Raw genomic sequence first — 20831 nt, 5'->3', positions numbered from 1 at the left:
CTGGCGCGGGGGCTGCTGGGAGCCGCGGGCCTGGCGCGGGGGCTGCTGGGAGCTGTAGGCGGCGCTGGGCAGGCTCTGCGCGGGCCGGGGCGCGGCGGGGGTGAGTCTGGGGTTCCTCTTCCCTTGGGGTGAACCCGGCCCCGGTAGCGCAGGCCCCTGCGGGAGAGGCCTCCCCTGGCCGCAGGCAGGCAAGGCGTGCTGGCTGAGCCCCTGCTGGCGGCTGCGGGGCAGCTGGGGACGTGGGGTAGCACGTGGGGGGGGGAGAGGAGGTTGTGTCGGTGTCCCCTCCTGCTCATCTCTGGCGCTCGGGCTGGGGGCGGGATGGGACTCATGCAAAGGCTTTTAAGCTGGTGCAAAGCCCTTCTGGAGCACTCAGGGCTGCCTGCGGGGCCAGGGTGGACTCAGCTGCACGGCAGGGGCCAAGCACCCTGAGAGGCAAGGGCCAGGCTGCAGGGCTCCTTGGGTGAGCAGAGGGCAGGCTGCAGGGCTGCTTGGGCGAGCAGAGGGCAGGCTGCAGGGCTGCTTGGGCGAGCAGAGGGCAGGCTGCAGGGCTGCTTGGGTGAGCAGAGGGCAGGCTGCAGGGCTGCTTGGGCGAGCAGAGGGCAGGCTGCAGGGCTCCTTGGGCAAGCACAGGGCCAGGCTGCAGGGCTGCTTGGGCAAGCAGAGGGCAGGCTGCAGGGCTCCTTGGGCAAGCACAGGGCCAGGCTGCAGGGCTCCTTGGGCAAGCAGAGGGCAGGCTGCAGGGCTGCTTGGGCAAGCAGAGGGCAGGCTGCAGGGCTGCTTGGGTGAGCAGAGGGCAGGCTGCAGGGCTGCTTGGGCAAGCACAAGGCCAGGCTGCAGGGCTGCTTGGGCAAGCAGAGGGCAGGCTGCAGGGCTCCTTGGGCGAGCAGAGGGCAGGCTGCAGGGCTGCTTGGGCGAGCAGAGGGCAGGCTGCAGGGCTGCTTGGGCAAGCAGAGGGCAGGCTGCAGGGCTCCTTGGGCAAGCAGAGGGCAGGCTGCAGGGCTCCTTGGGCAAGCACAGGGCCAGGCTGCAGGGCTCCTTGGGCAAGCAGAGGGCAGGCTGCAGGGCTGCTTGGGCAAGCAGAGGGCAGGCTGCAGGGCTGCTTGGGCAAGCACAAGGCCAGGCTGCAGGGCTCCTTGGGCGAGCAGAGGGCAGGCTGCAGGGCTGCTTGGGCAAGCAGAGGGCAGGCTGCAGGGCTCCTTGGGCAAGCAGAGGGCAGGCTGCAGGGCTCCTTGGGCAAGCAGAGGGCAGGCTGCAGGGCTCCTTGGGCAAGCAGAGGGCAGGCTGCAGGGCTCCTTGGGCAAGCAGAGGGCAGGCTGCAGGGCTGCTTGGGCGAGCAGAGGGCAGGCTGCAGGGCTGCTTGGGCAAGCAGAGGGCAGGCTGCAGGGCTCCTTGGGCAAGCAGAGGGCAGGCTGCAGGGCTGCTTGGGCAAGCACAAGGCCAGGCTGCAGGGCTCCTTGGGCGAGCAGAGGGCAGGCTGCAGGGCTCCTTGGGCAAGCAGAGGGCAGGCTGCAGGGCTCCTTGGGCAAGCAGAGGGCAGGCTGCAGGGCTGCTTGGGCGAGCAGAGGGCAGGCTGCAGGGCTGCTTGGGTGAGCAGAGGGCAGGCTGCAGGGCTGCTTGGGCGAGCAGAGGGCAGGCTGCAGGGCTCCTTGGGCGAGCAGAGGGCAGGCTGCAGGGCTCCTTGGGCAAGCAGAGGGCAGGCTGCAGGGCTGCTTGGGCAAGCACAAGGCCAGGCTGCAGGGCTGCTTGGGCAAGCAGAGGGCAGGCTGCAGGGCTCCTTGGGCGAGCAGAGGGCAGGCTGCAGGGCTGCTTGGGCGAGCAGAGGGCAGGCTGCAGGGCTGCTTGGGCAAGCAGAGGGCAGGCTGCAGGGCTCCTTGGGCAAGCAGAGGGCAGGCTGCAGGGCTCCTTGGGCAAGCAGAGGGCAGGCTGCAGGGCTGCTTGGGCAAGCAGAGGGCCAGGCTGCAGGGCTCCTTGGGCAAGCACAGGGCCAGGCTGCAGGGCTCCTTGGGCAAGCACAGGGCCAGGCTGCAGGGCTCCTTGGGCAAGCAGCTGCCTTGACTTCATCTCACAGTGAGCAGGATGGAATTAATCAGCAGCTGGAGAATGCTCCTTGTTGCCTGGCTGAGCTGCCTGGGGGAATGGGAATGGGATCCTTCCCCCTGCCTGGGCACAGAGCACTGCAGAGAGCTGCTCCTGGGAGTTGTTAGCCCCCAGCCTGAGCTCTGAGAGACGGAAGGGAGTGCTCAGTGTGCTCTGCAGAGGGGCGAGCTCAGGGAGTCTGCTGCTCCTCTCTTTGCCTTTCTCATTTCCCCAGCACAAGGAGGGCCATGGAGCTCTGCTGGGAGGCCAGGCTGAGGGAGTTGGGGTTGTTCAAGCCTGGGGAAGAGAAGGCTCCAGGGAGACCTGGAGCACTGATCAGATCCCCTCTGGGGCTGCTCCTCTCCAGTCTCAGTGGGCCTTGGTCTCTCAGCCTTTCCTCCTCACGGAGCTGCTCCAGGCCCCTCAGCCTCCCCTGGACTCTCTCCAGCAGCTCCCTGTCCCTCTGGAACTGGGGGGGCCCAGAACTGAACCCAGGACTCCAGGTGCAGTCTCACTAGGGCAGAGCAGAGGGGGAGGAGAACCTCCCTTCACCTGCAGGTTACACTTCCCCCTGGGCTTTCTTGGCCATGAGGGCACAGTGCTGGCCCCTGGGCAATTCCTTCCCCCCAGCACTCCCAGGAGCATGGAGCTCCTCTTGCCCCCTGGGGGGCTCCTCTTGCCCCCTGGGGGGCTCCTCTTCCCAGCAGGTCACCCCTCACCCCTACTGGTACAGGGAGTCATTCCTCCCCAGCTGCAGGACCCCTGCTGAACCTAAGGCAGAGGAGCTTCATGGTTTGAAGGAGATGAGTTGTGGTGTGAGGCCTGGGGGATTGCCAGGGGCTGGATGTCGAAGAGCAGCTCTCAGGGTGGGATCCTGGCAGGGTTGCCCATCAGGTGCTGGGCAGAGCCTCCCTGGTGCAGTGCTGAGGGGTCTGCTGCTGGTCCCAGGGCTGGCAGGGAGGCTGTGGTGGCTCCTGCCCTGCTTCAGCTACAGAGTCCTCACCTCTCCTGCTGCTCTCCCTGCCACTTTTCAAATGCCTTTGGCTGTCAAGGTGTCAAAACCTGCAGGCTTGCTTGTGGAGCTTATCTCCCACTCCCTCCATCTTTGGCATTTATCAGGTGCCTTTACATCACTCAAGAGAGAGCTACCAGCGATCCAGGGTGTCTGTCACACCTCCAGAAGGGACAGTGGGTGGCAAGAGAGCTGCACTCATCCCAGCTCCATCTGCCCTGTTAAGCTCTGGGCTGGGCTGGACCCAGCACTGATGAGAGCACCCAGGTTTTGTCCTGTTCCCTCCTGCTGGTGCCCAGCAGAGGCTCCAGGCTGCAAATGACTTGTGGTGAGCCCCTCTGCCAGTGGGAGGAGGAGCTCCAGGCACCCCCAGGCTGCTTTCAGTGGAGCTGAGGGTCCATTCCTCCTGGCTGCTGGGATGGCAAGTGCTGTGTGTGGTGGAGCAGACACATCCTGCTGAGCTCCTTCCTCACACAGATGGCTATGGAGGCTGGCTGTGGACCTCCAGCTCCTTCTGCCTGCACAAGGGATGGTTGCTGCTGCCCCTTCCTGGGTGCAGGTGGTGGCTGGGAGCTGCTGGCTCTGAGGGGTCTCTGCTTTGGGGCTCCTTCCAGCAGAGATGATGTTGGTTTGGGTAACAGAGGTAAGGATGGAGACCCAGGCCTGCTCTGTGCAGGGGCAGCAGAGGCTGCCCCACCAGGCTGTGCTGGACAAGAATATGCAGTGCTGGCTCCCTCCTCTCTCTGTCTGCCAGCCCTAAATGGTTTGAGCTCTCTGGGAGCAGGTGCTGTCAGTCTTGGCTCTTCCATCCCCAGGGCAGGCATGGCTGGGCACTGAGGATCTGCCTGAGGCTGCCCAGGCTGAGAGAGGGATGGGGAAAAGATACTTCTGTGACTACTGTGACAGATCCTTCCAGGACAACCTTCACAACAGGAAGAAGCACCTCAATGGAGTGCAGCACCTCAGGGCTAAGAGGCTCTGGTACGACTTGTTCCGAGGTGGGTACCCCCAGCAGCCTGCCTCTGCCTCCCTGGGGCTGGGGAGGTGTTGGGGGAGGTGGGGGGCAACAGATCCAGTGAGTCAGCTCTGATCCAGGCTGTGCCAGTGCAAACAGGGACTGCTAAGTGACAGTGTCACAAGTCACCAGTCATAGAATGGTTTGTGTTGGGAGAAACCCTGAAGGTCCTCCAGTTCTCACCCCCCTGCCTGGGCAGAGACACCTCCCAGGTGCTCAAGGCCTTGCCCAGCCTGGCTTTGAACCCCTCCCTGGGCAGCCTGTGGCTTGAGTTCCTGGTTGCAATGTCAGAGGCTTCCCAGCAGGCAGCTGAGCTGCTTGGGCCCTCAGCAGGACGGGGTGCTGCTCTGAAGGAGACCTTCACCCCCCTGTGTCCCTGCCCCCCCAGATGCTGCTGCCATCCTGCAGGAGGAGCAAACCAAGAAGCCCTGCAGGAAGTTCCTACAAACAGGTGAGTCCTTCCTGAGCCAGCCCCAGCTCTTCTGGAGAGCTCTGGCATGTGCCTCTGTTCCAGAGGGGCTGGAGGGCTTGGGCCTGTGCCCAGGGAGCAGGGGTGGTGGGCCTGGGGTTAGCATGGCACTGAGGGCAGGGCTGCCTCTGCCATCCCTCTCTGTGGCTTCTCCTTCCAGGCCAGTGTGACTTTGGCTCCAACTGCAGATTCTCCCACATGACAGAGCAGGATCTGGAGAAGCTGAGTGCCCAGGTTCAGGGTGAGTGCTCCAAGCAGAAAGCAGCTGGTGGGGGCTGTGTGTGGAGGGGGAGCTGCTGCAGGAGCCTGGGCTGGCAGCAGGCTGTGAGGGGAGGGGGAGCTGCTGCAGGAGCCTGGGCTGGCAGCAGGCTGTGAGGGGCTGTGTGTGGAGGGGGAGCTGCTGCAGGAGCCTGGGCTGGCAGCAGGCTGTGAGGGGCTGTGTGTGGAGGGGGAGCTGCTGCAGGAGCCTGGGCTGGCAGCAGGCTGTGAGGGGAGGGGGAGCTGCTGCAGGAGCCTGGGCTGGCAGCAGGCTGTGAGGGGCTGTGTGTGGAGGGGGAGCTGCTGCAGGAGCCTGGGCTGGCAGCAGGCTGTGTGTGGAGGGGGAGCTGCTGCAGGAGCCTGGGCTGGCAGCAGGCTGTGAGGGGCTGTGTGTGGAGGGGGAGCTGCTGCAGGAGCCTGGGCTGGCAGCAGGCTGTGAGGGGCTGTGTGTGGAGGGGGAGCTGCTGCAGGAGCCTGGGCTGGCAGCAGGCTGTGAGGGGCTGTGTGTGGAGGGGGAGCTGCTGCAGGAGCCTGGGCTGGCAGCAGGCTGTGAGGGGCTGTGTGTGGAGGGGGAGCTGCTGCAGGAGCCTGGGCTGGCAGCAGGCTGTGTGGGGCTGTGTGTGGAGGGGGAGCTGCTGCAGGAGCCTGGGCTGGCAGCAGGCTGTGAGGGGCTGTGTGTGGAGGGGGAGCTGCTGCAGGAGCCTGGGCTGGCAGCAGGCTGTGTGGGGCTGTGTGTGGAGGGGGAGCTGCTGCAGGAGCCCGGGCTGGCAGCAGGCTGTGAGGGGCTGTGTGTGGAGGGGGAGCTGCTGCAGGAGCCTGGGCTGGCAGCAGGCTGTGTGGGGCTGTGTGTGGAGGGGGAGCTGCTGCAGGAGCCCGGGCTGGCAGCAGGCTGTGAGGGGCTGTGTGTGGAGGGGGAGCTGCTGCAGGAGCCTGGGCTGGCAGCAGGCTGTGAGGGGCTGTGTGTGGAGGGGGAGCTGCTGCAGGAGCCTGGGCTGGCAGCAGGCTGTGAGGGGCTGTGTGGGGAGGGGGAGCTGCTGCAGGAGCCTGGGCTGGCAGCAGACTGTGAGGGGCTGTGTGGGGAGGGGGAGCTGCTGCAGGAGCCTGGGCTGGCAGCAGGCTGTGAGGGGCTGTGCGGGGAGCGCCTGCAGCCCCTCGCTGGTGGGGATCCCTCCCACAGCCTCCCCCTGTGGCAGGAGCCTGTGGCAGGAGCCTGTGGCAGGAGCCTGTGGCAGGAGCCTGTGGCAGGAGCCTGTGGCAGGCCTGCAGGTGCTGCAGTTCCTCTCATGCTCTCTGCCCCTGCCCTGCTGGCACAGGCACAGCGCCAGGGCTGAGCTTTGCAGCAAGCAGAGTGGGCTTTGGCAGCCCCCGGGGTTCTGTTGGGTCAGGGAGTGGAAGCTGTCAGCAGCAGAGGGCACTGCTACATCCCTTCCCCTTCCCTGTCTGGCCTGCATTTACCCCCACCCTGCTCTCAGCAGGGAGCTGCTGCTTCATCTCTTGGGAAGCTAACCTGTCCTGAGGAGGGACTGTGGGGAGCTGGATCCCAAAGCCTCTGCTCCTGTCTCTTTGGGTGAGATTGGAGTCTGGGCAGGGAGGGACTGGTAGCTGCTGCCCTGCTGCAGGTCTGCAGAGCACTGTTGAACTTGGTCATTCCAGGAGAGGGTGGCAGCTCTGCTTTCTCTGCAGCATTCACTGCTTCAGTGCTGAGAGAAAATGTGGGTGAGGTGCTGGTGAGAACCTGGGGACTGGTTGAGGTCTCCCCTGGAGATGGTCTACTCCCAGCCCTGCCTTACTCAAAGCAGAGTAAGCCTGAGCAGGGTGCTCAGGACCACCTCCAGTTGTGTTTAGAGTGTTGCAGAACCCCAGCATGGTGGAGTTGGAAGGGACCTCTGGAGATCCTCCACTGCTAAAGCAGGGCACCCACAGCACCCTGCCCAGCAGCAGAGTGCCCAGGGGGGGTTGGAAGCTCTCCACACCAGGAGGCTCCCAACCTCTCTGGGCAGCCTGCTCCAGGCTCCAGCAGCTTCACAACAAACAACTTTCTCCTCCTCTTCAGATGGAACCTCCTGGGTTCCAGTTTGTGCCCTCTGCCCCTTGTGCTGTCCCTGGGCACCACTGAGCAGAGTCTGCCCCCAGCCTCTTGCCCCCTACCCTTTGTCTCTTGCTGAGCATTGCTCAGATCCTCTCTCAGGCTTCTCTTCTCCAGGCTCTCAGCCCCAGGGCTCTCAGCCTTTGCTGCTCACAGAGCTGCTGCAGGCCCCTCAGCAGCTTTGGAGCCTCCCCTGGGCTCTCTCCAGCAGTTCCCTGTCTCTCTTGAGCTGGGGAGCCCAGAGCTGGACCCAGCCCTTGAGCTGTGGCTTCACTAGAGCAGAGTAGAGGGAGAAGAGACCCTCCCTGCTGACCTCCCTCTCCTGAATGCACCCCAAGGCTGGAGAGCACAGCTTCTGTGGGGCAGGCAGTTCCAGTGTGGTCCCACATTTGCAGTTAGAGGTTCTGGGGGTTCTCAGCCCTGGTTTCTGCACATTCTCTCTTGACTCTGCTGGACTCCTCCAGTATCTCTTGGATCACAGAATGCTTTGGGTTGCAAGGGACCTTAGAGATCATCCAGTTCCAACCCCCTGCCATGGGCAGGGACACCTCCCACTGGCTCAGCTTGCTCCAGGCCTCATCCAGCCTGGGCTTGAGCACCTCCAGGCAGGGGCAGCCACAGCCTCCCTGGGCAGCCTGTGCCAGAGTCTCACCACCCTCACTGCAAAGAATGTCTTCCTGCTCTCCAGTCTCAATCTGCCCTCCTCAAGCTTCCATCCCTTGCCTCTCATCCTGGCACCCCAAGCCCTTGTCCAGAGCCCCTCCCCAGCTTTCTTGTAGGCCCCCTCCGGTCTGTCCCTGTCTGTGTGGCACTGGGGAGGCTAGGACTGGATGCAGCACCCAGACATGGCCTTACCAGTGTGGAGCACAGAGGAAGGATCTCTTCCTTGACCAGCTGGCAGGGCTCCTTCTAGCAGAGCCCAGGTTCTGGGCAGGTGTGGTGCCCACCCCCCAAGCAAAGCAGCCAAGTGTTGTGCCAGGAGTGCGGCAGGGACAGGCTCTGGGGCGGAGGGCTGGGGGTAGGAGCGTGCCTGTGCATCAGGTGTTCACAGCTACAGCCTCCCTGCTGGCCTCCTGAGGGCCCAGCCTGGGGAGGCAAGGCTCTGGGGAGCCCAGGCAGGAGGCAGCTCTCCAGAGCTGTTCAGTCCTCACGTTGCTGAGTCAGTCTGAGAGTCCCCAAGGTGGCTGTGAATCAATCGCTGCGCAGCGCTGGCAGTCAATAAAACCCAACTCCGGAGAGGGGAGCTCCAGCCAGCCCTGCTCAGGCTCTGCTTCCTCACCCTTCCCTGCTGCAGGCTTTCAGTGCTGGGCTCCTGGCAGGCTGTTTGCAGGAGCCTGTGGCTGTTGTAGTCACCAAAGGCTGGTGCTGCTTGCAGGGGAGGTGAGGGCTCCCTGGAGCGGAGCGGCAGGGGCAAGCTCGGCGCTGGGGCGGCTGGCTCTGCCAATTACACTTGTTACTGGGTATTGACTCCTGTCAGCTGGGTCAGGTGGAAGTGGAGAGTTGGCTGGTGAGAGAGCTGATTCCTGGGAGACCACTTGGAAGCCTTGCATTTGTATTACCAAGTCAAACATTTAATTAAGCAATTAGGCCTGCAGGAGCAGGGGCCGGGCAGGGTGCCTCCTGCTCGCCTCTGCCGCTCCAGCGCAGGCTCCTGGGCCTGAATCCTGCCCCCCTCTGGTGCTGTGGCATGGAAGTCCTCTGTGAGCACAGCCAGCAGCCTCAGCAGCACACAGACCTCCACACTGGGTCAGCTGAGCCCACAGAGGGCTTGGAGGGAAGAACCCCTGAATCCCAGCATGGTGAGTGGAAGGGATCAGCCAGTCCGACAGCTCCAGGCAGGAGGCAGCCACAGCCTCCCTGGGCAGCCTGTGCCAGGCTCTCACCACCCTCCCTGCAAAGAATTTCTTCCTCATCTCCAGTCTCAATCTGCCCTCCTCAAGCTTCAGTCCATTGCCCCTTGTCCTGTCACTCCAAGCCCTGGTCAGAAGTCCTTCCCCAGCTCTCCTGTAGCTCCCCTTGGGTACCAGCAGGCTGCTCCGAGGTGTCTCTGCAGCCTTCTCCAGGCTGAGCAGCCCCAGCTCTCCCAGCCTGTCCCCACAGGGGGGGTTCTGCAGCTCTCTGATCATCTTCATGGCCTCCTCTGAACCCTCTCCAACAGTTCCATGTCCTTCCTGTGCTGGGGGCAGCAGAACTGGAGGCAGTGCTGCAGGTGGGCTCTCAGCAGCAGAGTGATGCAAGTGTTGAACCTGGCCCTGGCCCCCTGCTCCGTGAGGAAAGAGGTTGTCCTTAACCTGTGGCCTTCCCAGGGCAGAGAGCTCACCCTGCTGTATGCCAGCCTCGTGGGTGCAGCAGGAACATCTCTGCAGTGGGGCAGCAGCTCAGAGCCTGCCCCAGTTTGGCTCCAGCAGCGCTGCAGCCTCAGCACCACGCAACAGTTCCCACCTTGGGCGGGGGGGAGGCCTCCTCCCAGCTGCTGCCGCAGCCGAGCATTCATCTTCTGCATCTGCTGCATCATTCATCAGCTCAGCGCTCCCGGGCTGTCGTTTTAAGTGCAGTGGTGGCAGGAGCAGTCACTGTCAAATTACTGCCTTCCTACTTACACTTATTGGCTCCCTGCTAACCCGCGGCGATTGACGGCGGCGCGGCCCCGCCGGCCGGCCCCGGGCTGCAGCGGGGAGCCCCGGGCCGCAGGGGGGAGCCCCGGGCTGCAGGGGGGAGCCCCGGGCCGCAGGGGGGAGCCCCGGGCCGCAGGGGGGAGCCCCGGGCTGCAGGGGGGAGCCCCGGGCCGCAGGGGGGAGCCTCGGGCCGCAGGGGGGAGCCCCGGGCCGCAGGGGGGGAGCCCCGGGCCGCAGGGGGGAGCCCCGGGCCGCAGGGGGGAGCCCCGGGCCGCAGGGGGGGAGCCCCGGGCTGCAGCGGGGAGCCCCGGGCTGCAGGGGGGAGCCTCGGGCTGCAGGGGGGAGCCTCGGGCTGCAGCGGGGAGCCCCGGGCTGCAGCGGGGAGCCCCGGGCTGCAGGGGGGAGCCCCGGGCTGCAGGGGGGGAGCCCCGGGCTGCAGCGGGGAGCCCCGGGCTGCAGGGGGGAGCCCCGGGGCAGCGCTGGGTGGACGTCTGCAGTAAATCCCTCTGACTGAAAGGGGCCGGGGGGGCGGCCGGGGGGGGGGCTGTGCTCAACCAGCTTTGCTCAGCAAGGAGCAGCAGAGGCAGCACACATCAGGCCCTGGGCTGCCCGGCGCCGACCTCTGCAGCTGCTCTTGTGGCAGGGCCCCAGCAGGGTCAGGGAAGGGGATGGGTTGGAAAGGACCCTGGAGATATCCAGCTCCAAACCCCCTGTCAGGGGCAAGGACACCTCTCTCTAGCCCAGGTTGCTCAAGGCCTCATCCAGCCTGGCTTTGAACAGCTCCAGGCAGGGGGCAGCCACAGCCTCCCTGGGCAGCCTGTGCCAGAGTCTCACTGCAAAGAATTTCTGCTCTCCAGTCACAATCTTCCTTCCTCCAGCTTCAATCCATTGCCCCCATCCTGTCCCCACAAGCCCTTGTAAGATGTCCCTCCCCAGCTCTCCTGTAGCCCATTCAGGTACTGGGAGGCTGCTCTAAGGTCTCCCTGGTGCCTTCTCCAGGCTGAACAGCCCTAACCCTCCCAGCCTGTCCCCACAGGGGAGGTTCTGCAGCCCTCTGATCATCTTTGTGGCCTCCTCTGGAGCCTCTCCAACAGCTCCAGGTCCTCCTTGTGCTGGAGGCCCCAGAGCTGGAGGCAGTGCTGCAGGTGGGCTCTGAGCAGAGGGGCAGAGTGCCCTCCCTGGGCTGCTGGTCACCATTTCATTTCTTGTCTGCTGCTGTTGTGAGCTCTGGGGGAGTCTGGGCTCCACATCTCCTGCCCAGGGAGGGAGCTGAGGGGCTCCATCTGAATCTCTTTGCTGGGTGACCTGCCTGGTGCTGCTGGCTGCACCTCACAGACTGTAGTGGAAGAAAACTCATGGGAGAAGTGCTTGGGGAGAGAGAATGAACCTGACCTCCTACTCCAGCATCATTAAGCAGGCACTTCATGACTGCAGCCCTTCTTTAATTGGCTGTAATTAGGCTTTGAAGCAAACACCCCAGTGGGAAGGAGGAGGGAGGGAAGCCCCTTCACACCTGCCATGCTGCAGCCTGGCTGCACACCCAGGTGTGAGGGGGGCCCTTGGCTGGGTGTGATTGCACCTCACAGTTGCTGCTGACATTCAGGAGGTGTTTCCCCTCTCCTGGGGGTCTTGGGGGGTCTTGGCTGGGGGCTGTGTGTGCTTCAGGGGCACAGGGACCTGCCTTTGGGATGGGCATGTGTTGAGGGGGGCAGAGCCTCCTGGCCCAGCCCCAGGCTGGACTGCTTTGGAGCAGTGATGATGGAGCTCCAGCAGCAGGGAGCCACCTGGATGGCTTTCTGCTCTGCACACCTGGGGCTTCATGAAGACCAGCAGGAGTCTGGAGCTGCTCCAGCACAAGCACTGACTCCCCCTGGACAGGACAGTGAGCTGTGGCTGCTCAAGTCCCTGGGCTCCCCCCAGCTCCTGGGGCAGTGCCTTGGGGCAGTTTTTGGTCTATGCTGTGTGGAGGCTTGGAGTGGATGAGAAGGAAATCTTGGTGGTAGGTAGAGGTGGAAGAATTGCTCCCTGTGATGTTCTTCCCTGCCTCATTGAAGCTTGTCACAACCACTGCTGAGGGGGGATGAGTCCAGGTGCTCAGTAGGTGGAGAATCAGAGAATGCTTTGGGCTGGAAGGGACCTCAAAGATCACCTAGGTCCAACCCCCTGCCATGGCCAGGGACACCTCCTGCTGGAGCACCCTGCTCCAGGCCCCATCCAACCTGCCTCTGAACACTTCCAGGCTTGCAGCCTCCCCAGCTTCTCTGGGCAACCTGTCCCAGTGCCTCAGCACCCTCATGGGGAAGGATTTCTTCCTCATGTCTAATCTCAATCCAGCACCTCCCAGTTTGAAGCCATTGCCCCTGCCCTGTCCCTCCATGCCTTGTCACAAGGCCCTCTCCAGCCCTCCTGTAGCTCCCTTCAGGCACTGAGAGGCTGCTCTAAGGTCTCCCTGGAGCCTTCTCTGCTCCAGGCTGAACAGCCCCAGCTCTGCCTCTGGCCTCACAGCAGAGGTGCTCCAGCCCTCTGATCAGCCTGACCAGCTCTGGAGAGCTCAGCTCTGGAGAGCTCAGCTCTGCAGAGCCTGCCCAAAACCAGACACCTGCCCAAGAGGTTCCTCCTCAGCCAGCCTGGAAGACAGGGAAATAAAGTGGCTGTGATCCAGACAGGGAATTCTGAACTGGGAGCTTGGTTCAGCTACCCTGAGCAGTGCCCAGCTCAGCTTCTTGCCTCCCCAGGGCCCTGCCTGGGCCCAGGCTCTGGGCTTGACCCCAAAGAGCTCTGCTGGAGCTTTGCTCCTGGGGAGCAGCCGCAGGAGGGGGGAGCAGCCCTGCCTCCAGCTGCAGCCTTACCTCGGGCTGCAGGGCAGCACCTGGACAGCAGGAGCGCGGCAGGAGCAGGGCAGGAGCACGGCAGGAGCAGGGCAGGAGCAGGGCAGGGTGTCTGTGCTGGTAGTGAGTGCACGGCCACCCCCCAGCCCCGGCGGCGGATGACAAATGAGCTGCTCCCGGGGTGGCACGGCGCTGCCATCCTCATTCATATTCAACAGGCAGGTGAATAATTGGTTGCCACCAGGAGGATGAAGTGATCCTTCACTCTGCCCAGGCAATATTCGTTTCACAGCCTGTCTGGAGATGTCTAACATTCGCCTTCGGCAGGTGACGGGCGGTGGGGTGGCCGCGGCGCAGCCCTGCCGGCGCCGGCTGGGGCTCAGCTCCCAAGGGCACCGGGGTCCTCCCGGGCTGGGATGAGCAGGGTGAAGGAGGACGACCTCAGCTTCCTCGCCGGTGTTTGCTTTGCACAGAATCACGTTGCCTTGTCTGTCGGGTGGGAACTTTCCACTGGGCTGGCGCTCGGAGCATCTCCTCCGCGCCCTGCCCGCCGCGCCGGCAGGGGTCGGCTCTGGAGTGCGTGTCAAGGACTCCCGCAGCGCCCTGCCCGCCGCTCGCCTCCCCCCCTGCCTCGGCCCCGCTGCCCGGGGGGCACTGGGGAGCTCTGCGAGCTGGGCAGCCGCTGAGTGCTGCCCGGGGGGCAGTGACTGAGCGGCGCTGGGCTCTGTGTGTCCTGCCCGGGGAGCAGAGCTGCAGGGGAGCTGCCTGCAGGCATCTGCCCCACGCAGTCCCACCCGAGGGGGCAGAGGGGCTGGAAGCTGAAAGGCCCTCGGGCTGCCCTGTCCCTGCACCTCTCCTGCAGGTGCTGCCTTGCTCCTACCGAACTTTGTGAGCAGATGCAGGATCCTGCTCCTCCCCTCCCCATGACCTGCTCTGCCCTTGCCCCCGGGCTGGGTGAGGCCCTCCTGCCCCGAGCTGGGGACACATCCCACCGGGGGTGCCCTGAGCAGCCCTGGGAGCATCTCAGATCCCCTCCCCCTGCTGCGTGCTCACAGACTCGCAGCCTGCCAAGTCTGCATCGATCAGGACAGACGTCCCTGCCACGCTCCCCCAGGCAGGCAGGGTGGCACAGTCCCTGCTGCCAGCTGCCAGCTCCAGGGACGTGTCTGGGAAGTGCTGAGGGCCAGCAGAGGCTGCTGGAGGCGAGAGTGAGGACAGTCTGCCCGGGGGAGATGTCAGGCTCCCCTCAGTGAAGTGCCCAAGCTGCTGCCATGCTTGCCAGCTTAGCTCTTGTGCCTGGCTCTGGCTGGCTGGAGCTGTCAGCAGTGAGGAGGCCAAGCATCAGATGGCAGGGGGAGAGAGGAGGAGGAGGGGGAGGGGGAGGAGGGGCCCCCACAGGCAAGTGGCAAACTCTCCACTGTAAGAAACTCTGCAGGGTTATGAGCAGCAGGTTTAATGGAGTGTAAGGATTGCAGCAAGTGCCTGATCAGCCTCTCTCCTTCTCCCCTCTCCCTCCCTCTATCTCACCCAGGGGAGCAGAGACTGAAGGAGCTGCAGCAGGAGGGAGCAGATGTCCCACCTGGCACCATTGAGGACTGGCTGGAGAAGAGAGCAAAGAGACTGAGTGCCACTCAGAGTAACAGGTACTGGTGGCTGGAGAGTGTCTGTGTGAGGGCTGGGTGCTGGATGCTGCTCCTGGCCTGCATGCTGCAGAGGGCCCTGGGTGAGTCAGGCAGGAGGAGGTGCAGGTGATCACAGAATCATTGAATGGCTTGGGCTGGAAGTGACCTTTAAAAGCCATCCAGTCCACCCCCCCTGCAGCCAGCAGGGACAGCTGCAGCCAGGGCAGGCTGCTCACAGCCCCAGAGAGCCTCACCTGGAATGCTGCCAGCCATGGGGCAGCTCCCACCTCTCTGGGCAGCCTGGCACAGGCTCTCCCTACCCTCAGTGCCAAACATTTCTCCCTTCTCTCCACTCTTAATCTCTCTCTTTCAGTTCCAAACCATCACCTCTTCTCCTGGCACAGCAGCCCCTGCTCAAAACTCTGTCCGCAGCTTTCTGCTCAGCCCTCTCAGCACTGCAAGGCCACCAGGAGGTCTCCCTGGAGCCTTCTCTTCTCCAGGCTGCCCAAGCCCAACTCTCTCAGCCTGGCCTCACAGCAGAGCACTTTCAGCCCTCCCAGCACTGCTGTGGCCTCCTCTGGCCCTGCTCCAACAGTCCCTGGCTGTGCTGAGGACTCCAGAGCTGCCCCAGCACTGCAGGGGGGATCCAACTGGATGGGACCCCATTTAACACTTGCCCTGCCAGCACTGCCTGCTCTTGGCACAGACTACACTCCTGCATGCCCACATCACAGAGGGGTGCTGTGTCTCCTCTGTTCCTGGAGGAGCAGCCAGGCCTTGCTGCCTGCAGCTGCTGCCCTGGGGAAGGCAAGCAGAGGGCTCGGTGCTCCTGGGCTGGGTCTGGAGGGACAGTGCCAGCACCTTGCTGACCTCCTGACGCCTGGAATGGGGCAGCAAGAGCCCTGTCTCATCTGTTGCCAGCTTCCCCATCCTCTGCCTGCACATCTCTGCCAGAGCCTGGCAGGGGGAGGCTGGGATCAGCTCCTCCTGGCAGCAGTTGCCGTGCTCTGGGCGCCTGCCGCTGCCTGCTGCTTCCTCCCTCACCTGACTGTGCCGCAGGCTGAATGGGCTGGCACCTGGGCAGCAGCCAGGCTCTCTCCTCTTCTCTCCTCCCTCTGTTGTTTGGGCTGGGCAGGATCTTCCTTCTGCTGCTTGTCTGGGCTCAGTGCTTTCTGTGTGCTCCATCCATCAGCCTCGCTGCCCTCAGCCAGCTGCTCAGCTGTGGCCTTCTGCCACCCCCCTTCACATGTCCCACTCGGCCCTGTCCTGCCCTTGGATCCCTTGGTCTTGGGGTAGAACCATAGAATTGTCAGGGCTGGAAGGGACCCCAAGGCTCAGCCAGCTCCAAGCCCCTGCCATGGGCAGGGACACCTCACACCACAGCAGGTTGCTCACAGCCACCTCCAGCCTGGCTGCAAACACCTCCAGCCAGGAGGCTTCCACCACCTCCCTGGGCAGCCTGTGCCAGGCTCTCACCACCCTCCTGGCCAACAACTTCTTCCTCACAGCCAATCTCAACCTCCCCACTTCTAGTTCTGCTCCATCCCCCCCAGTTCTGTCCCTCCCTGACACCCTCAGAAGTCCCTCCCCAGCCTTCCTGCAGCCCCCTGCAGATCCTGTGATGGATTCTGAACCTGACTGCCAAAGGACTCAGAGCATGTTGGTGCTGTGGGGGTGTGCTGCTGGGTGTCCATCACAGAGGGCTCTGAGGCCTCAGAGAGATCCTGCAGGCTTCCTGAGCCTGGGAGTGGGTAGAGGAGGGGATCCCATTAATGCTGAGCACCAGAGCATCCCCATGGGGGTGGCCATTCTGACGCTCCAGCTGGAAGTCAGCCTCTGCCAGAGCTGCCCCAGGCAGCATCCTCCCTCTTGGTTGATTCTGATGCTCATCCTGCAGCTCCTTCATTGATGACTGCCCTGCTCCTCCTTGCCCATGCCCTGCCTGCTCCCCACCCCCCTGCTGCTGCAGGGCTCCCCTGCCTGGAGCCCAAAAGGGTTGCTGCCCAAGAGGGGCCTGGGAGTGTTCCAGCAGCCTGGTCCCATCCTCAGCTCTGCAGAGGGCCCCCCGGGGGGCTGCATGTCAGCCCCGGTGACTTTGCTCTGTGGGAGCTGCCTGCAGAAGGCTGCACTCCACTCCTGCCGCTGGCTTTGGGCCACCTCTGGGCCCTGCAGGGGGAGGAGGGTGCTGCTGCTCCTGAGCATTATGTAAAGGAGCCCTGATTGGATTTCTTCTGGCATAACAATTAAAAAGATTCATCAGGATGGGAGGCAGAGGCCTGAGAGCTGCTGTCAGGGCTCGGGCTGAAGAGCAAATGAGTTTCCTGTGCTCAGGAATTCCTGGGCAAGGTGCACTGCCTGCGAGCCTGAACCTGCCCCGGGGCCAAGAGCTTCCTTCGGCTGGAGACCAAGGACCCTCTGCACTTCTGTGCTTCCCCAGTCAGCTGTGGTGTTCCCAGCGGCCTCCATCCCTGAGCTGGGAGGAGAGAGGCAGAGAGAGAGTGTTTGGCAGGCTGTGAGCTGGGGGGGGAAGCCTCTCCCCTCTGCTGAAGGGTGCTCCTGAGCCGCCCCCAGCGCTCTGGCAGCCTGCTGTTTCCGAGGGGCTCCTTCTCCTTTGGGAAGAGTTCACAGCTGGCCTGGGCTGGGGCTGCTGGGAAGGAAACAGCTGCTTGCTGCTGGTTGTTCTCTCACAGCTTAGCTGTCTGCAGAGTGGTGAGCAGCTGGGGCTGGATAGCAGGGGGACAGGGCCAGCCCTAGGGCCAGCCCTGCTCCCAGCTCCACATCCAGCCCTGCTCCCAGCCCTGCTGCCAGCTCCACATCCAGCCCTGCTCCCAGCCCTGCTCCCAGCTCCACATCCAGCCCTGCTCCCAGCCCTGCTGCCAGCCCCACATCCAGCCCTGCTGCCAGGCCCACATCCAGCCCTGCTGCCAGTCCCACTGCCAGCCCTGCTCCCAGCCCTCCCCCAGCCCTGCTCCCAGCTCCACATCCAGCCCTGCTCCCAGCCCTGCTGCCAGCCCCACATCCAGCCCTGCTGCCAGCTCCACATCCAGCCCTGCTCCCAGCCCCACTGCCAGCCCTGCTCCCAGCCCTCCCCCAGCCCTGCTCCCAGCTCCACATCTAGCCCCATGCCTCTCTTGCCACCATCTGGAAGGGAGGAGGAGGGAAAGGAGGGCAGCCTCCCTGGGGGGCTTCACCCACTCTGCCTTCCCCCCCTTGTGCTCCCATAGCCTGTGCAGTGTGAGCAGGCACCAGCTGCTGGAATGGGCTGGGGGTGGTCGTGCAGCAGCTCTGCTGTTGGGTTTGGGGAGGGGGAGAAATCTCCTGCCCATGGGTAGCCAAAGCCTGCTCTGCTGGCTGCCCCCCTGCTTTGGGGGCCAGCAGAGGGACAGAAGGACTCTCACATGGGACTGAGTCAGCCCTGACTCACCCCTGTCCCATCCATCTCCCCCTCTGCAGCGCTCTGCCTGAGAAGCCAGCACCTTTCCAGTACCCACCGGGCTGGCCCCCCCTGCAGGATCTGCCCCCGTCCCTGCGGGCCCCCCCGCCCGGGGGGTGGCCCATCCCCCCCGGCCTGCAGTGGGGCTGAGCCTCGAGACCTCCCAGAGGCGGTGCTGAGCTGGACCTTGGCCCTCGCCTGCTCTGGGGAAGGGACAGAACCATTTATGTACATTTGTGTGCCAATAAAACCTCCTGCAGCCTGCCTGTGTGCTCTGCCCTCTGCCCCCTGCCCCTCTGCCCTCTGCCCCCTGCCCCCTGCCCCTCTGCCCCTCTGCTGCCAGCCTGCCCTGGGCTGAGCTGGGTGGGTGGTTGTCCCCCTGCCCCCAGGGCAGCACTCGAGGGGCTGCCTGCAGCCCTGTTCCCTGGGCAGGATCCTTCCCCCTGGCACCTGCACTGTGCCCTGCACTGCCTGCTCTCTGCTCCAGCCTGGGGAAGGAGCTCCTGAATGAAGGGCCTGGGGAGCTCCCCTGAGGCCTCTGCTTCTGCTCCCATGGAGCTGGGAATGAGAAGCAAGGAGGAGAAAAACATCCCAAGGTTTCTCTTTCTCCAGGAAACAAAGTCCTAGGTGGGTGCCAGTGGGGCAAGCACCTCTGTGGGTCACTCACTGCTGAGGGGGCTGCTGGCCAGGGCTGTGCCAGAGGCCAGGCTGGAAGGTCCCACTGGGGAGTGCCTCCTCCCCCCTCCTGCTCGCTGTGGGGCTGCACTGGGAGCTGAGGGCCAGCACAGTGCCCGGGGAGGGCAGCCAGCCTGCCCCCTGCTCACCCCTGGGGAGCAAGGCAGCAGCTTTAGGGCACAGCTTGGGGGTGGCCAAGATGTGGCTGCTGCAGTGAGGGTGTGACAGAGTCACAGGTTCATAGAAGGGTTTGGGTTGAGAGGGACCTTAGAGATCATCCAGTTCCAGCCCCCTGCCATGGGCAGGAACACCTCCCACCAGCCCAGGCTGCTCCAGGCCTCATCCAGCCTGGCCCTGAACACCTCCAGGGAGGGGGCAGCCACAGCCTCCCTGGGCAACCTGTGCCAGTGTCTCCCCACCCTCACTGGAAAGAATTTCTTCCCACTCTCCACTCTCAATCTGCCCTCCTCAAGCTTCAGTCCACTGCTCCTCATCCTCACCACAAACCTTTGTCCAAAGTCCCTCCCCAGCTCTCCTGTAGCTCCCTTCAGGTCCTGGAAGGCTGCTTTGGAGCCTTCTCTCCTCCAGGCTGAAGAGCCCCAGCTCTCCCAGCCTGTGCCCAGCGTGGAGGTTCTCCAGCCCTCTGATGATCCTTCCAGGAGGGCAGGCACGAGCCCAGGCCCTGGCCTTGGCTCTGGTGGGTGCTCCTCCTCAGCCGGGCGTGCAGGAGGCGGCAGCCCAGCAGCAGCTCCGCGGAGCGCGGCCAGGAGGCTGCACCCTCTGCCAGTGCATTTCAGGTTTGGCCTGGCACGGGCACGGAGCTGGTGGGGCCAGATTCATGAAGAGCTCAGGCAGGAGCCAGCTGCCTTTGCCCAAGGCTGGCCTGGAGCACGCTCAGCTGCCCAGCGTGGGGCAGAGCTGCCGCCTCGGGGTGTGGGCAGGTGGCCATCGGGAGCCCTCGGCCCGAGCGCGCCTGGAGCTGGGATGAAGCTTGGGCAGGGGCAGGGGCTGGGTGGCACCACGGTGCAGCTGGGCACAGAGCTGCCTGAGCCCTGCTGCAGCAGGGAAACCTGCCCTGCCTGGAGGCTCTGAGCCACGCTGAAGGGTGACTTTATCCTCCCCACTGCGACTGCAGTTGCTCTGCTGAGCCCTGGGCTTGGTGGCCTTTGGGGAGTGGGACCCAAGGGCCTGGCCTCCGAGGATGTGACATCAGCCTGGGTCCCATCCTTGCCTCCCCTTGTAGGAGCTGGGCAAAAAGCACCCAAGGGGCACCTATGTGGGGGAGTCTCTAGGGGTGGAGTGGAGACCAAATTAGGTGGGGGGAGAGGGGAAAACAAACCCCCCAAGGGTCTGTGGGATGCTCTGGAGTGGAGGCTTTGGCTGCTCTCACTTTGATGTGCATCCCTGTGCCCCTGGCACAGTGAAGGAGGGAGCCCCAGGGAGCTGGGGGGGTTGGTTTTGGAACATCCCTGTGGGGATGGCTGCTCAGGAGGTGTTGTCTCACCCAACCCCCACAAGCTTCATGGTTCCAAAACCTCTTCCCAGATCCAGCTGAAATGCGGTGGAGAAGCACATCCTGGCCAAGCAGCCCAGAGCACCTGCAGCAGCCTGCCTGTGAGGGACAGTGATGGTGGCAAACCAAGGGCAGCCACAGCCCCTCTGAGCTCCTCCTTGCTCCCCTGGAGCCAAACTGAGCCTGATGCTCCCAGGAAGGCCTGAAAGCTGGGAGTGGAAGCATTCCCAGCCTCAGCAGGACTGGGGATTGAGTTTTCACAGAGGCAGATTCACAGATTGCATCAGGTTGGAAGGGAGCCTCCAAGGGCATCCTGTCCATCCCCCTGCAGGCAGCAGGGACAGCTCCAGCCAGAGCAGGCTGCACAGGGACACAGCCAGGCTGAGCTTGAAGATGTCCAGGGATGGAGCCTCCAGCACAGCCCTGGGCAACCTGTCCCAGTGTCTCCCCAGCCTCCCTGTGCACAACTTCCTCCTGCTGTCCAACCTGAGCCTGCCCTGCTCCAGTTCCAAACCATTGCCCCTGGGCCTATCCCCACAGCCCCTTCTGAGCAGTCCCCACGCAGCCCTGCAGGGCACAGCCGGTACCCAGCTCCCCAAGGATGCTCCATGGGGCTCAGCAGGTCTCAGTGCCCCAGGCTGGGCGATGTGGGGCTGTGGCACATCGGTGCTGGCAGGGGCCAAGGTGGCTGTTGCAGAGCAGGAGCAGGAGCAGGAGCAGGAGCAGGAGTCATTTGTTGGGAAGCTTTTAGGGAAATGAGCAGGTCCTGGGCCCCTGCCAAGGCGCAGCCCTGCTGGGCTCTGCTGCTGTCCTCTGGCAGCTCTTGCTGGGAGAGAGTGGAAGACAGGGACAGGGAAGGGGGGTGGGGATGAGGTCAGGATGGGGATGAGGACAGGGATTGGGGACAGGATGGGGATGGGAAGGGGGAATAGGGACATGGGTGAGGACAGGGATGAGGACAGGACAGGGATATAGGGAAATAGGAATGGAAATGGAGCCAGGGATGGAGATGGGGATAGGGATGAGAACAGAATAGGAAAAGGGATAGAAAGGGGAATGGAGATGGGGACAGGGATCAGTACAGGACAGGGTCAGGGGTGGAAATAAGGATGGGGCTGAGAATGGAGATGGAAATGGGGGCAGGGATGACGATGAGACAAGCCTGAGGATGAGGAGAGGGGACAGGAACAGGGATGGGTCTGAGATCACCTCACACTATTTGCAGC

At 63.9% G+C, this 20831-nt stretch overlaps 1 protein-coding gene across 1 annotated transcript; it reads left to right on the top strand.

The window, feature by feature from the left end:
• Positions 1-36: 36 nt before the first annotated feature.
• Positions 37-17681, top strand: ZMAT5 (zinc finger matrin-type 5). The gene is made up of 6 exons (XM_068161834.1): positions 37-100; positions 3907-4089; positions 4495-4557; positions 4736-4816; positions 13894-14005; positions 17438-17681. Exons 2-6 carry the CDS (start codon positions 3963-3965, stop codon positions 17565-17567), a joined length of 513 nt encoding a protein of 170 aa, XP_068017935.1. The 5' UTR covers positions 37-100; positions 3907-3962; the 3' UTR covers positions 17568-17681.
• The last annotated feature ends 3150 nt before the right edge of the window (positions 17682-20831 follow it).

Source organism: Melanerpes formicivorus, unplaced genomic scaffold, assembly GCF_026170545.1.
Source record: "Melanerpes formicivorus ecotype bairdi unplaced genomic scaffold, bMelFor1.0.p_v2 SCAF_60, whole genome shotgun sequence".
Classification (NCBI taxonomy): domain Eukaryota; kingdom Metazoa; phylum Chordata; class Aves; order Piciformes; family Picidae; genus Melanerpes; species Melanerpes formicivorus.
The sequence above is the reverse complement of the archived record's forward strand: the minus strand, read 5'-3'. Positions and strand labels throughout refer to the sequence as shown.